The sequence below is a fragment of the Odocoileus virginianus genome, chromosome 6 (genome assembly GCF_023699985.2).
Source record: "Odocoileus virginianus isolate 20LAN1187 ecotype Illinois chromosome 6, Ovbor_1.2, whole genome shotgun sequence".
Lineage (NCBI taxonomy): Eukaryota > Metazoa > Chordata > Mammalia > Artiodactyla > Cervidae > Odocoileus > Odocoileus virginianus.
In genome coordinates, this window is record NC_069679.1 from 374,735 (window position 1) to 391,739 (window position 17,005).

Below are 17,005 nucleotides of genomic sequence, written 5' to 3' on the forward strand. Positions count from 1 at the left end.
TCCACTGATCTACTAATATTTCCCTATCTTGATGACAGTACCATGCTGTTTTGATCACCACAGCCATAATATAATAATAATAATTCTTAAAATAAGGTAGTGTTAGCTCTCAAAACTTTGTTCTTTATTAGAGTTGTTTTACTATTTAGATCATTTGCATTCCATATGAATTTTAGAACCAGCTTTTGAATTTCTACCAAAAAAAAAAAACAATCCTACAGGGATTTTGATTAAGATTGTGTAGATTCCATAAAGATATCTCAATAGAAAACACATCTTAACCATATCGAGTCTTCTGACTCAATGAACAAGGTATGTTTCCATTTCTCTCCATCAAATTTTGTTTTCTATGTGTAACATCTTGTAGGTTTCCACATACTTGTCTTTTACATCATTTGTTGAATTTTATCTGTATTTCACATTTTTTGAAATTTCAGCACAAAATTCACTTCCTAATTGTTTGGCTTTCAAATATAACTTTCTAATTGTTTGTTGCTAGAATACAGAAGTGTAATTAATATTAGTACATTGACCTTTTATGTTGCAACTTTGCTAAACTCACTTATAGTTGCTTTTACTGTAGTTTCCATCAGATTTTCTACAGACAGTCATGTGACTTGTGACTAAAGACTGTTTTCTTTCAATGATCAAAAGAAGTAGTGAGAACAGACTTTCCTGCCTTATTTCTGATGTTAGGGGGAAAACACTAAGTCTTTCACCATTAAGTATGATAGCTATGTATCTTTTTGTAGATGCCCTTTATCAGGGTGGACAGTAAAGCGTCTGCCTACAAGGAGGGAAACCCAGGTTCGATCCCTGGATCGGGAAGATCACCTGGAGAAGGAAATGGCAACCCACTCCAGCACTCTTGCCTGGAAAACCCCATTGACGGAGAGCGTGGTAGGCTACAGTCCATGGGGTCACAAAGAGTCGGACATGACTGAGCCACTTCACTTCACTTCACTTCATCAGGCTGACCCAGTTCCCCTCTATTATAAATTTGCTGAGTTTTTATCAGTAATGGATATTAGGTATTACCAAAATCTTTCTCTACATCATCTACTGAGGTGATCATATGGTTTTTCTCTTTTAGCTTATTAATATAACAAATTACAGTGATTGACTTTCAAATGTAAAATCAACCTAACATTCCTGTGATAAATCTCACTTGGTTACAATGCACATATGCACATGTTGCATATGATTTGCTAAAATTGTTTAGATTTTTGCATGTCTGCTTATGAAGGGTACTGAACTGCAGTTTTCTGTTCTTGTAATGTCTTTGATTTTTGTATTAGTTTAATGGTGACCTCATAAGATGAGCTGGAAACGGTTCCTCACCATCAGGTTTTTGAGAGAGTTTGTGAAGAACTCTTTCCTGGCTTCCCCCTGGTGGCTCAGAGGGTAAAGCATCTGCCTGAAATGCGGGAGACCCGGGTATGAACCCTGGGCTGGGAAGACCCCGTGGAGAATAAAATGGCAACTCCAGTATTCTTGCCTAGAGAATCCCATGGACAGAGGAGCCTGGTAGGCTACAGTTCACGGGGTCGCAAAGAGTTGGACACGACTGAGCAATTTCACTTCACTCACTTTGTGAAAAAGTGGTATCATTTCTTCCTTAGCTGTTCGGCAGAATTCACTATTGAAGGTATAATGGACTGAAGTATGTCCTCAAAAAATTCATACGTTGAAGCCCTAATATAATAAGGTTCAGTTCAGTTCAGTTGCTCAGTCGTGTCCGACTCTTTGCGACCCCATGAACCACAGCATGCCAGGCCTCCCTGTCCATCACCAACCCCTGGAGTCCACCCAAACCCATGTCCATTGAGTCAGTGATGCCATCCAACCATCTCATCCTCTGTCATCCCCTTCTCCTCCTGCCCTCAATCTTCCCCAGCATCAGGGTCCTTTCAGATGAGTCAGCTCTTCGAATGAGGTGGCCAAAGTACTGGAGTTTCAGTTTCAGCATCAGTCCTTCCAATGAACACCCAGGACTGATCTCCTTTAGGATGGACTGGTTGGATCTCCTTGCAGTCCAAGGGACTCTCAAGAGTCTTCTCCAACACCACAGTTCAAAAGCATCAATTCTTCGGCACTCAGCCTTCTTTATAGTCCAACTCTCAGAACCATACATGACCACTGGAAAAACCATAGCCTTGACTAGACGGACCTTTGTTGTCAAAGTAATGTCTCTGCTTTTCAATATGCTGTCTAGTTGGTCATAACTTTCCTTCCAAGGAGTAAGCATCTTAATTTCATGGCTGCAGTCACCATCTGCAGTGATTTTGGAGCCCAGAAAAATAGTCAGTCACTGTTTCCACTGTTTCCCCATCTATTTGTCATGAAGTGATGGGACCGGATGCCATGATCTTCGTTTTCTGAATGTTGACCTTTAAGCCAACTTTTTCACTCTCCTCTTTCACTTTCATCAAGAGGCCCTTTAGTTCTTCTTCACTTTCTGGCATAAAGGTGGTGTTATCTGCATATCTGAGGTTATTGATATTTCTCCTGGCAATCTTGATCCCAGCTTGTGCTTCTTCCAGCCCAGCATTTCTCATGATGTACTCTGCATATAAGTTAAATAAGCAGGGTGACAATATACAGCCTTGACGTACTCCTTTTCCTATTTGGAATCAGTCTGTTGGTCCATGTCCAGTTCTAACTGTTGCTTCCTGACCTGCATACAGGTTTCTCAAGAGGCAGGTCAGGTGGTCCTGGTATTCCCGTCTCTTTCAGAATTTTCCACAGTTCATCGTGATCCACACAGTCAAAAGCTTTGGCAAAGTTAATAAAGCAAAAATAGATGTCTTTATGGAACTCTCTTGCTTTTTCCATGATCTAGCGGATGTTGGCAATTTGATCTCCAGTCCCTCTGCCTTTTCTAAAACCAGCCTGAACATCTGGAAGCTCATGGTTCACATATTGCTGAAGCCTGGCTTGGAGAATTTTGAGCATTACTTTACTAGCGTGTGAGATGAGTGCAATTGTGTGGTAGTTTGAGCATTCTTTGGCATTGCCTTTCTTTGGGATTGGAATGAAAACTGACCTTTTCCAGTTCTGTGGCCACTGCTGAGTTTTCCAAATTTGCTGGCATATTGAGTGCAGCACTTTCACAGCATCATCTTTCAGGATTTGAAATAGCTCAACTGGAATTCCATCACCTCCACTAGCTTTGTAGTAATGCTTCCTAACGCCCACTTAACTTCACATTCCAGATGTCTGGCTCTAGGTGAGTGATCACACCATTGTGATTATCTGGGTCGTGAATATCTTTTTTGTAAAGTTCTTCTGTGTATTCTTGCCACCTCTTCTTAATATCTTCTGCTTCTTTTAGGTCCATACCATTTCTGTCCTTTATTGAGCCCATTTTTGCATGAAATGTTCCTTTGGTATTCCTAATTTTCTTGACGAGATCTCTAGTCCTTCCCATTCTGTTGTTTTCCTCTATTTCTATATATATATATAATATAAATATAAATATAGATTATATATAATATATATACTGTATATATAAATATAAATTATATATAATATATATTATATATATAAATTATATAATATATATTGTACACATAAATATAAATTATATATTATATATGTTGTATATATAAATATAATTTTTATATATATGTATAAATATAATAGGGTTGGCATCCTTATAAAAAAGGAAGAGACACTAAAGCTCTCTGCACACACAAAAAAGTCACTGCAGGAAAGCACTGTCCGAAAGCCAGGAAGAGAGGTCTCAGCAGAAAGAACTTTGTAGCACCTTAATTGTGGACTTTCAGCCTCTAGAACTATGAGAAAATAAGTTTCTGTTGTTTAAGCCACCCAGTTTGTAGGACTCAATTATGTTAGCCTTAGTCATCTAATACAGGAGGCATCTTAGCCTAGAAGATTTTTTGGTTTGTTGTTGTTTGTTGATTTGCTTTTTGGTGGGGAAGTTTTGAAATAAAGATGCAATTTACTTAGTAGTTTTGTTATTACTCAGGTTGCCCAGTGCTTTATAAAATTCCTGTTAAGGAATTTGTCCATTTCATCTAATGCATTGGCAAAAAGTTGTTCATAATATTCCCTTATTATCCTTTTGTATATCTGTAGACTAGGTCATGATGTCACCTCTCTTACTTCTGACACTGGCAATCTGTGCTTCTCTTTTTTTTCCTGGTCAGTTTGAGAAAGATTCATCGATTTTACTGATCTTCTCCAAGATTAGTTTTATTGATTTTCCTTATTATTTTTCTGTTTTCAATTTCATTGATTTTTGCTTTACCATTGTTTTCTCCTTTACTATTTCCTTTCTTCTGTTTACTCTGGATTTCATTCACTCTTCTTTTTCTAGTTACTGTTAGAAGCTGATGTCACTGATTTGAGAGTGTTCTTTATTTCTCACATAGACATTTAGCACTGTAATTCCCCCATCACTCTTTTCAAGACATCTTCAAATATTGCTATGTTGTATTTTCACTCTATTTCAGTTAAACATATTCTCAAATTTCTTTTAAATTTCCTTGACCCATGGGTTATTTTAAAGTGTGCTACTTACTTTTCAAATATTTCAAGATTTTATAGAGCTCTGTTACTGATCTTCTGTTAATTCTATTTGCAATCATAAAAAACACTTCATGATATTAATCCTTTTATATTTATTGATACTTCTTTTAGGGTTCAGCATATAAACTATCTTGATAAATATTCTGAGTGCATTTGAAAAGAGTGTGTTATCTTCTGATCTTGAGTGGAAAGTTACACAAATGTTAAACAGATCGAGTTGTCTGATAGTGTTGTTTGAATCTCCTGTATCCTTACTGTCCACTTGGGTTACTATAATGAGTAACAATCACTGAAGTACAGTATTAAAATCACTGGTTATAATTGTGGATTTGTCTATTTCTTCTTTCACTTTTATCAGTTTTCGCTTCATGTATTTTGAAACTCTGTTATTAACAGAATAATTGTTTACTTCAGATAAATACCCAGGAGTGGAATTGCTGGATGATATTGTAACTCTAACTTTTTGAGGAATCCCCATACTGTTTTCCATAGTGACTGTACCAATTTACATTTCCCACCAACAGCGCACAGTGCCTTTTCTCAACAACCTCCCTAACACTTGTCATTTACTGTCTTTTTGATAGCAGCCATTTTAACAGGGGGGTGAGATGATATCTCACTGTGGTTTTGACTTGCACTTCCCTGATGATTTGTGATGTGGAGCACCTTTTCATGTGTCTGTGGCCATCTATATGTCTTCTTTGGAATAATGTCTATTCAGATCCTCTGTAAAAACACTTAACTAGAAAAGACATATGCACCCTTACATTCATTGCAGCATTTTTAGAGATATAGAAGCAACCTAATTGTCCATTAACAGATGAACGGATAAAGATGTGATATATGTATATGATGGAATATTGCTGTTGTTCGCTGTTCAGTCATGTCCTACTCTTTGCAACCCCATGGATTGCAACATACCAGGCTTCCCTGTCCTTCTCTATCTCCCACAGTTTGCTCAAACTCATGTCCATTGAGTCAGTGATGCCATCCAACCATCTCATCCCCTGTTGTCCCCTTCTCCTCCCACCTTCAATCTTTCCTAGGCTCAGGATCTTTTCCACTGAGATGGTTCTTCGCATCAGATGTCCGAAGTATTGGAGTTTCAGCTTCAGCATCAGTCCTTCCAATGAATACTCAGGACTGATTTCCTTTAGGATGGACTGGTTGGATCTCCTGCTGTCCAAGGGACTCTCAAGGGCCTTCTCCAACACAACAGTTCAAAAGCATCAATTCTTCGGCACTCAGTCTTCTTTATGGTACAACTCTCACATCCATACATGACCACTGGAAAAACCATATCTTTGACGGACGGACCTCTGTCTGCAAAGTAATGTCGCTGGTTTTTAATATGCTGTCTAGGTTGCCCATAGCTTTTCTTCCAAGGAGCAAGCGTCTTTTAATTTCATGGCTGCAGTCACCATCTGCAGTGATTCTGGAGCCCAAAAATATAAAGTCTGTCACTGTTTCCATTGTTTCCCCATCTATCTGCCATGAAGTGATGGAACCAGATGCCATCATCTTCGTTTTCTGAATGTTGAGTTTTAAGCTGGCTTTTTCACTCTCCTGTTTCACTTTCATCAAGAGGCTCTTTAGTACCTCTTCGCTTTCTGCCCTAAGGGTGGTGTCATCTGCGTATCTGAGGTTATTGATATTTCTCCCTGCAATCTTGATTCTAGCTTGTCCTTCATTCCACATGATGTACTCTGCACAGAAGTTAAATAAGCAGGGTGACAGTATACAGCCTTGACATACTCCTTTCCCAATTTTGAAACAGTCTGTTGTTCCATGTCCAGTTCTAACCACCGCCTCTTGACCTGCATACAGGTTTCTCAGGAGACAGGTAAGGTTGGTCTAGTATTCCCATCTCTTTAAGAATTTTCCACAGTTTGTTGGAATAATTTTTATACATATAGTTAACAATTCCAATGATCTTCAAGGTGTAAATGCAGAACTCCATTGAGTGTCATCTTTCTACTGCCTGAAGAATGTACTTTAAAATTTCCTATAATATGGGTCTGCTGATGATGAGTCCTTTCAGCTTTTGCATGTCTAACACTTTATTTCACCTTCATTTCTGAAAGATATTACGTTGGGTATGGAATTCTAGGTTCTAGTTATAGAATTCTAGGTATAGAATTTTTTTTAGTACTTTAGAACTGCTGCTTGCATTGTTTCCAACAAGAAATTTGAGTCACTCTATTACATGAAAAAAATTAGCTTTTTTTCCTTATCCACATATTTATAGTCTTCTGATTTCATAAATGACTGAATATTATTTCATTGGTTATACTGTAATTTGTTAACTATTCAATTTAGGTTATTTCTAGTCTAGTCATAGTAAACAATGCCATGATGAACATCCTTATAAAATATATCTACATATTTGAGTAAATATAGCCATAGAATAAATCCCTGTAAGTAGAACTGGTGATTCAAAAGAACTGTGATTTAACATTCTGATGAATATAAGTAAATCACCCTGTAAAAAGACTGAACATACACTATTATCAAAAACATATTTTGTCACATTCCTCTCACTGGGAATTCTCAAATGTTTACTGGCTTTCTCTTAGGTGAAAATTACACCTTTTAATTTGCATTTCGTTAAATGTGAATCAGATGTTAATCTTTTCAGGTATTTATATTTTTTTTCCTGTGAATTCCTTTGTTGATATCCTTTACCTATGTTCTTTATAGTTACTGTTTCATAAGAGGTTTTTGCATACAATTATAATTAACTCCTTGTCATTGTTATTAATATTTCTTCTGTGTTTGATGACTGATTTTCTTAAGGATATTTTTCATACAAGTTTTTTTAAATGTATGTAGTCAATTTTATTATTCTTTTCCTTCCTGGCTTCTGGGTTTGAGTTGTTCTACACAAAGGTTTTTCCAAGACTGCAAAAAGATTCACTTGTCTTTTCTTCTAGAGCTTTTTTTTAACTTTTTGGCCAAACTGGAATTAAATTTGGTATAAGGAATGATATAAGGATCCAATTTGTTTGTGTTTTTTACTACTTATTGCTTAGTTCTCTTTGCCACCAATTTTAGATGCCATATTTATCACAGACCTGACCCCATATTCCCATTGTATCTGGCTTCTACATCTAAACACTTTATTCTGCTTCATTGATTTATCTGTTGATTCTCGTGCCAGTATCAAATTATTTTAATTTTTATTGCTTTTCTAATTGCAGGTTCTTTCCTCTCCCTTTGCTTTTATTTTTTTCAGAATTTTCTTGGCTAGTTTTTGTATTTACTTTTCCTATTGAAATTGTATATTATTCTCAAGCTAGCCTCCAGTCCTATAAAGCAAGAAAAAACAAAACAATTAACAAATACACAAAAATCTGTTTCTGATTGCGCTGCCATGCATTTTCAGAATAATTTAGGGAGAGGTTTCTTACAGTACTGAATATTTATTGTCAAGAATACGGTTCTTCTTTCCATTTAGTCATCTTTTTTATATTCTTCAGCATAATTTTTACGCTCTCTTCATGCAGGCATGGCAATTTGTTATTAGGTATATAAGTAGGTATTTTCTCTCTTTTGTAACTATTGTAACTATTGTAAATATTTTATATTTTCTAGCTGTGTAACATATATATGAAAGATATCTATTTGTCATCTTTTGTTTTATTGCATTTTTTTAAAGCTTTTTAGCTGGAAATAATTTCAGACTTATAAAGCAGTTGTAAAAATAAAACAAAGGATCCACCCATTGTTAACATTTTGCCACTACTTAAATCATTCTCTCTCTCTCTTTATATATACATGCACACAGACATATATACACACAGAAATAATAATTTGTATATACCATGCTCCTTTACTCACTAATACTTAAGGATATATTCTCTAAAAACAAGGACACTACCTTACATAATGATCAAATTAAGAAAATTCAACACTGATAAAATATTATTCTTTAATCTACAATCCATATCTCAATTCTACCAACTGTCTCACTATCTATTTTCTGTAACCAGTCCTTCTAGGTTCCTATTATTTATGACAGTTTTAAGTTCATTCTTTCAGGTTTTACATATAGGAACAAAGAAATAACATCTACAAACATAATACATTTGCCTTCTTTCCTCTATTTATTCTTCTGGGTTTAATTTCCCAAAGTCTATGTTGGCTAGTCACACCACAAAGAGGTCAGACATCTGAATCCAAAAAGGATTCTGACATTACTGTCTTAAAAGTACAAGTACAGAAAAGACATGCCCCTGTGAGGGGGAAGTTAAGGATGCTGACTGAGGCACCAGGGAAGCTTACGAGGTAGAAGTTAAAGACCGAGTCCCAGTTATATCACTGATCAGCTCACAGTGCTGCGCACAGTCCTTAACCCTTCTGAGCTTCCTCATCAGTAAAATGAGAAAGCTGAGACATAATAATCTCTAAATCCTTTTCAGTACCAGGATTCTGTTTCTGTAAGTTACTTATTAAAGAAATAAAGAAAACAGGCCTCACCTGCATGTTTTCTGTTTTTCTTCATCTGTCCTCCAATCCTGAGCCTGGATGAAGGACCAGTCTTCCCTTTACCTCCAGTCTTTAAAGCAGGATTCTGCATTCTTGAAAATCAAACACATTTTTAAAATTACTATTATGTTCTCCACAACCATTCACAGAGAATCATACCAAATTTTTGACTAATATTTTTTAAAACTCAATGGTATTTTACTAGGCTGTTGTCATGTATGATACCAATTTTATATATGGATATTCCTCCTGAGTAAGCTACAGATAATTCTGTGACATACATGCCAGTTATTATAGTTTCTAGGCTTATCTTTGTGTCATCTATGGTATCTCTCCTTTAGGGACAGTCAGTCACAAGTATGAGTATTTTGAGTCTCTTGTCCTTCACTCCCCACCTAGGCATGCCACTATCTGCTCTATCTGCAACTTCTAGGGAAAAGAGGCAGGCTCTCTGCAAGAAAGAAAGGACTTGCCATGTAGTATGACACTGATCAAAAACTGAGATAAGAACAGACATATAGATCAATGGAACAGAATAGAGAACTCCAAAATAAACCTACTCATATATGGTCAATTAATCTATGACAAAGGAGCCAAGAATATACCATGGGGAAAGGATAGTCTCTTCAATAAATGGTGTTGGGAAAACTGGACAGCCATATGTAAAAGAAAAAAACTGGACAACAACCTTAAATTACATACAAAACTCAAAATGGAGTAAAGACTTAAACACAAGACTTGAAACCATAAAACTCCTAGGAAGAAATGTAAGTAAGCACCTTAACATCAGTCATGGAAATGATTTTTTGGATTTCACACCAAAAGCAAAAATAAGTGAAACTACGTCAAACTAAAAAGTTTCTGTATAGAAAATGAAACTATCAACAAAATGGAAAAAAAAAATCTACCAAAGGGGGAAAATATTTGCAAATCATATATCTGAAAAGGAGTTAATATCCAAAACATATAAAGAACTCATACAACTCAACAACAAAACAAAAAATAAATCCGATTAAAAAATGTGTGAGGAGCTAAAGAGACATTTCCAAAGAAAGCATCCAAATGGCCCACAGGTACATGAAAAGGTGGTTAGCATCACTAGTCATCAGGGAAATGTAAATTAAAACCACAATAAGATATCACCCCATACCAGTCAGAATGGTCATTATCAAACAGTCTACAAATAATCAATGCTGGAGAGGGTGCAGAGAAAAGGGAACCCTCACGCACTGTTGCTAGGAATGTAAATTAGTGCAACCACCATAGAAAACAGTACGGCGATTCCTTAAAAAATTAAAAATAGGACTACCATACGATCCAGAAATTCCACTACTGGGTATCTACTCAAAGGAAACAAAATCACTATCTCAAAATAATATCTGCAGTCCCATTTCACTACAGCTTTATTTATAACAGTCAAGACATGGAAGTCACCTAAGTATCCATTGATGGATGAATAGATAAAGAAGATGTCATACACACACACAATGGAAAAGTATTCAGTCACAGAAAAGAAGAAAATCCTGCCATTTGTGACAACACAAATGGGCCTTGAGGGCATTATGCTAAAAGAAGTAAGCCAGACAGAGAAAAACAAACACTGTATGACCTCACTCATATATGGAATCTAAGAAAACAAACAAACTAAGAGATACAGAGAATAGACTGGTTCTGTAGGTTAGAGACAGGGTGGGTAAGTGAAATAAGTGAAGGTAGTCAAAACGTACTGATGTATAGCAAGGTGGCTATAGTTAATAACACCATATTACATGTTTGAAAAGTTGCTAAGAGTGTAATCCTTAAAAGTTCTCAAGCCCCCCCAAAAAAAGTATTTGTAACTATGTGTGGTGACAGATTTTAAAGAAAGAAAGAAAATTAGCATTAAGCAAAAATACAATTTCCCATTACTTTATCCTAAAAAAACAAAGTAAAGGTGTTTTCTGGGTTTTTTTGTTTTAATTGCAAAATAAATGTAACAACACTGAAAAATAAAGTTCTTTACTTAGACATAACTGTAAAAAAGCAGAGACATTACTTTGCCAACAAAGGTCTGTCTAGTCAAAGCTATGGTTTTTCCAGTAGTCATGTATGGATGTGAGAGTTGAACTGTAAAGAAAGCTGAGCACCGAAGAACTGATGCTTTTGAATTGTGGTGTTGGAGAAGACTCTTGAGAATCCCTTGGACTGCAAGGAGATCCAACCAGTCCATCCTAAAGGAAATCAGTCCTGAAAATTCTTTGAAAGGACTGATGCTGAAGCTGAGACTCCAATATTCTGGCCACCTGATGCAAAGAACTGACTCACTGGGAAAGACTCTGATGCTGGGAAAGACTGAAAGTAGGAGGAAAAGGGGATGACAGAGGATGAGATGGTTGGATGGCATCGCCGACTCAATGGACGTGAGTCTGAGTGACCTCTGGGAGCTGCTGAGGACAGGGAGGCCTGGTGCGCTGCGGTCCATAGGGTCACAGAGTCAGACACGACTGAGCGACAGCACTGAACTGACTGAGCTGTAAACTTACTCTAGTGCCCCAAGCGTGCGTCTGCAGCATACCTGACATTCCCCGCTGAAGAGCTATGTTTCATGTGATCCTCACAGCCAAGTATTCTGGGTAAAATGTTTTCTGGCATCTTATACATGTCATCTGTGGGCTTTACATCTCTGACTATTTTCAGTCTGGATGATCTCCTTAACACACGTGGAGTGGCCTGGTCACAGCTATTTTCCACCAGATTTGAATTTCTCTTATTATTTATTGGATCACAAGAGGTGACATTTTGATGAACCAATGTTTGTAATTCAAATGGATTTGGGTCTTCTAGACTCTGTAATAAGATGTAAATATATATACAAATGATTACAACAATTCAAAAAAATAAAATAAAATTAGAAGAAATTAAGTTTTATCTTGTCCTTTGATTACATAAAAATGCCTCATAAGATGAAAATATAAAAACCCACAGACATATGTGAACAGAATGAAAATTTCATACTAACATAATAAATGACAATATGGAGTTAAAAGCCTAACACAAAAATACATTACTTGTATTACAAGGTAGGGAATTCCCTAGCAGTCCAGTGGTTAAAACTGCCTTCCAATTCAGGGGGTGTGTGTTTGATCCCTGGTCAGGGAGCTAAGATTTCACATGGCTTAAGGTCAAAAAAACCAAAACATAAAACAGAAACAATATTGTAGCCAATTCAATAAGGACCTTTAAAAAATGATCCACATCAAAAAAATAAAAATCTCAAAAAAAAAAATCTCAAGGTTAAACCTAAGGTTACTCTGGGTGCTTTCATTTTATAGGAAATGAGTAGTACAAAATGATGAGTGGCACATAAAAACAGCAGAAGTATCATGCCAGGCCGCATCAATGTTCTATTCAGTCTAGAATTTTGCTATTTGACAGCAACTGTAAGTGGTATTTGTGGGACAAGATAGTATATAACTTTCATTACACTGATTTAAAAGGTTGGCCAGTATATCACGAATGGCTCTAATGTCCCCTTAATAATCCATTTTGGATTTAACTTTCACGGGGGTACATGTTTTTATACATATCATGTAAACCTTTCTTGAGCTTATTTATATATCCAGCATATGAAGCTTCACAAGATAACAAATTTCATATTTTTATTACAGCTAAGTAAAATCGTATTTAATTTGATCTGTTTTAAATCAATCTCCTTTCTACTTTTATGTAGACTTTTTTTAAGACTGCCTAAGTTAAAGCTTACTCTATCAATATCAGTCATAATTTCCTACACTTTACTAATATCACCTCTTTTTAGATGAGAATCTTAGAATATTTAATTTAATCCTCATGTCCTATCCCCATGATTAGTTTCTCTTTTTCTGGATTTTTAAAAATAGCATTAAAAAATGTCTGTATTGAAATTTTTTGATCAGAATTGCATGCATTATTATTCTAGGTATGTATGTTATGTGAATAACATGAGCTTAGTATCACATTATTTAAACCTTTCAAGAAATGTTCAAAAGAGCATTTTGGTGAGAGCCAGAAGGAAAAAAGAAAAAAATCCAAATGACCTAGTGAATTGGTTAAATAAACTATATGTATCATTTTATATACATAAGATATATATATATATGCCCACACAGTGGAATACCACTCAACAAATAACAAGATTTAAGTAGTGCTGCCTGAAGAAGGAAATGGCAACCCACTCCAGTATTCTTGCTTGGAAAATCCCTTGGACTGAGGAGCCTGGCAGGCTACAGTCCACAGGGTCGCAAAGAGTCTGATACGACTTAGTGACTAAACAACAAGTAGTGCTACATTCGTTGATATAGAAAGATAACCAAGATGTATTATTAAAATTTAAAAACAAGTTACAAAGCATTATATATAATATAATCCCATTTATACAAAATAAATTTACAGAGACTGTGCATAGAAAAAATGGGGACATACAGTAAATGGTTAACAATTATCTATGGTAAGTGGAACTGTTGGAGACTTCCTCTTACTGTAATGCTTGATTTTTTTTTTAATAATGAGGATGTATTTGTATTATAATCAGGAAAAAACTGCCAACATGAAAAGTTGGTAAGCTGGTTAAGTGGCAGGCACAGGAGGGTCTCCCAGCACAGAAGTCCAGGAACTCTAAACCAAACTGTGTCAGCGACAGTACTCTCAGCCACAAAAAGCAAAGCGGTGCTGAAGCCAGGCAGACCAGCTACATGTCCCTCTCCTGGAAGACCAGCTGCGTTTATGTCCAGCTAGAAATTAACATGGGCTGTCTTACCTCTACTTTGCACTCAGGTAGACATGGAGATTTTCTGAGCTAACAGGGAAAAAGTCTGAGAAAGAGTTTTTTCTCTCGTCTATATAAGCAATGTGATAATGATATATCGTCTCAGGTTTTCAGAGGAGAAACTTGACTATTTTAACTTTCAACTCCTTGAAAACTCTACCCTGGGAACTTCTCAAAAGATCACTATATGCTTCAAAGTCAAAAAATATCTTCTGAGTGGTGGTGTTTAAGTAGAAGGTTTGAATTTACAATGAAGGGTATGGGCAATGAAGACTCGTTAAAGGTCACTATAGAAGATAAAATTGTCGGTTCATACTTACACTTGTTTGCTGCACTGAAAGATGCTTGTCCTGCAGCTCAGCTAACTTGGAATCCTGTTCACATGGTGGAGTAGAACAAAGAGTCTCAAAACCCACCTCTGCCATCTGTGTACAGTCTTCATCAGCCTGAGACATACTGGGCTCCACTCCTGAACATTCATTCCCAACACTGAGACTGATGCCTCCCTCTTTCCTGTGACAGGTGACTTCCACCTTGGCTTCTGACAACGTGTTTAAGGCTGTTGATACCTCAACTGGCAATGCATCATCTTTTGGGTCTTCTAGAAAATCTCTGTGACATGTCAAAGGTATTGATATGGAGCTCGAAGCATTGCTCAACGGGTTTGCCAGCTCTCTCGGTTCAAAATCATTCATTATTCTAAACAGTCTTTCCTCCCGGCTGATTTCTGGTGATGTGAGTACCCTTTCTAAGGCAGACACAAAGGTTTCAAGAGAGCTTTCTTCATCTTTGTTTTCTTCGAAAGTCATGGTCAATGCGCCTTCCTCACCAGGCTCCTTCTCTGGCTCTATTAGTGACTTCTCCTTTACAGCAAATGTATCAAATTCTTTAACAGAAGCATGTGAGAGAAGGCTTGTTTCAGGAGACTCTCTGTCTCTACTAAGTTCCTATATATTCCAAATAGAAGTTATAGCATTAGTACATACACCAAGAAGTGTTTAAAATGAAAATGTTATAGTTTTCTAGCTCACCATGTTGCTAAGTTCCACCAAAAAACTTTATCAACTTTCCTCCCTTCCATAAATAAAAATATTGTTTATTACTTTCTTATACCAAATTACTAATGACAGTGAACCCATGATTAAACATTTAATAGTGAATCAAGGGTAAAACTGGCTGGACCATAATTACAGATGACAAATTATCTATTCATTTAAGTTTAAATTATCTGGGCTAAGGGAAGAAGCAGAGATAACATGGATAGTTAAACTAACAGATAACCTAAAAACTTCACTGCAGTTAATGGTTGAAAAATTCTCCCTTGCTAAAAATCCCAACTGAATTTTATTAAAACTATTACCAGGAACAAAATTGGTGTAGTTTCACCTTCTTTTTGTCCCCCACCTTTGTATGAATATGTAAATGTGAAGTAAAAAGGCCAAAGGACAGGAGGTCAGTGGGGAGAAAAGGAGAAATGAAAACACAGATCTATGTAAATGTTACAAGCTCTCCTACAAATCAATGGTTCTGACCAGTGATTATTTTAAACAAAAAGCACAAGACTACAAACTATTTTGAGGACAGATTTGTTCTCAAAATATTTCCAGTGATCAAAATATTATTAGACTTCTTCTTTTGAAAGTGCTTTTAAAATCATTTATAAGCCATTTAAGAAAATCAGTTTCAATAGCTTAAAGGCACTAAGCTATTTTTCAACATTTCAGATTGTTAATTTGCATAACCTTAAATAACAGAATGGGTTTCAGTGACTTTTGCCTGTTTCTAAAAATCAAGTCCACCTTCACTGACACACCACTACACTGTAATTTGTAAGCCCTCTAATACTCTGATTTGATTTGGAGAAGTGAAGAACATTTTATTTTCCCTCTCCTCCTTTTCTACCTGCCACCATTTATATTCTCTGTACATAGCATGCAGAGCTTAAGAAGATATATTTACTTGTTAGCAATGCAAGCTATAAGTTGCTCCGAAAGATAAAAGAAATTTAGAAGGAACTGAAGAATTGGATCCTATCCATTCTTTAAACATGTTCAAGATTTCCTTTCTATTTGAAATCTTTATATCTACTAAACTCAAGGCCCTAAATCAAATAAAACTTACATATATATTGAATTGAACTCTGCCCTAAAGGAACTTAACTCCTAAATTAAAATTGAAGGCATTAACACATGACATTAAATAAACTATAAACATCAAAAACACTGCATTAACTCAAATTAATAGCATAAACCATAGCCCTAGTGTTACAAGAATAAGTTTTCTGGAGCAGAAAAAGAGGAGGCAGTGAAGAGTTTTCAAGATAGCCTAAAATTGGCTAAATAAGTTTCTTTACCTCAAGACTTCAAAACATGCATTATCAATCTCTGAGGAGACTTTAGCATACAATGCTCTCTAAACTTCTTTGCTCAAAAAATTCTTTTTCTGAAATATATTAATGTCATAGGAGGCAAGTGATAGGTTAAATACTGACATAGAAAATAATGAATGCTAGATAAAGAGGGAGCAGTTACTTTGGTCAAGATCACTAAAGTCATCTGAGACAGATCCAATGAGATGGTATATAAGCCAGAAATGAATGATTTGTGAAGGAATAAAAGAAGAGAAAAACACACACTGCTTAAGCACCAACTAGTATCAAACACCATGAGCTATCACTGCTCACAGCCCTCTTTGTAAGTCTACGAAATGATTATCGTTTTCCATATATCACACATGAAAATGACATACTTCCCTTGGAATGAAACCTGTGTAGTTTCAAATGTGATGCTTTCTCTTGCTTTCTGGCTCCTGACTTGAACACAGGCATAGAGGTGGGAATGCTAAGGCATACCTGAGACGAATAAGCTATAGCTCAGGGTTGGCCTGGGGAGGTCCTTGACTGTTGGAGTCTGTTATGGATGGAGCCAATCTTACTGTCCTCTGATTTCCCATAGCACCAAGCAGAGAGCAGAGCCAAAACAAGCACTCAGTACATGTTTATTGACTAGCAACTGGAAGATGAGAAAGCAGTATCCAATAGGAAATATCAAAAGAATGAGGGTAACAGATGTAAGAGAAGTGTCCTCATGCTTTGTCTGTCTTTGGCAGCCCGGATTGAATGGGGGAATGCAGGGGAAAAAAATATTTGCAATTCACAAAAAACCTTGTGAACAGTAAAAG

At 36.2% G+C, this 17,005-nt stretch overlaps 1 protein-coding gene across 1 annotated transcript in view; it reads right to left on the bottom strand.

The window, feature by feature from the left end:
* ANKRD31 (ankyrin repeat domain 31) overlaps window positions 1-17,005 on the bottom strand; it is a 128,583-nt gene that overhangs the window by 78,739 nt on the left and 32,839 nt on the right. Inside the window, exons 8-10 of the mRNA XM_020880914.2 lie at window positions 14,146-14,772; window positions 11,597-11,868; window positions 9,034-9,134 (exon numbers count right to left, since the gene is read on the bottom strand). Of these exons, the coding sequence (XP_020736573.2) occupies window positions 9,034-9,134; window positions 11,597-11,868; window positions 14,146-14,772 (1,000 nt within the window). The remainder of the gene's footprint in view (window positions 1-9,033; window positions 9,135-11,596; window positions 11,869-14,145; window positions 14,773-17,005) is intronic.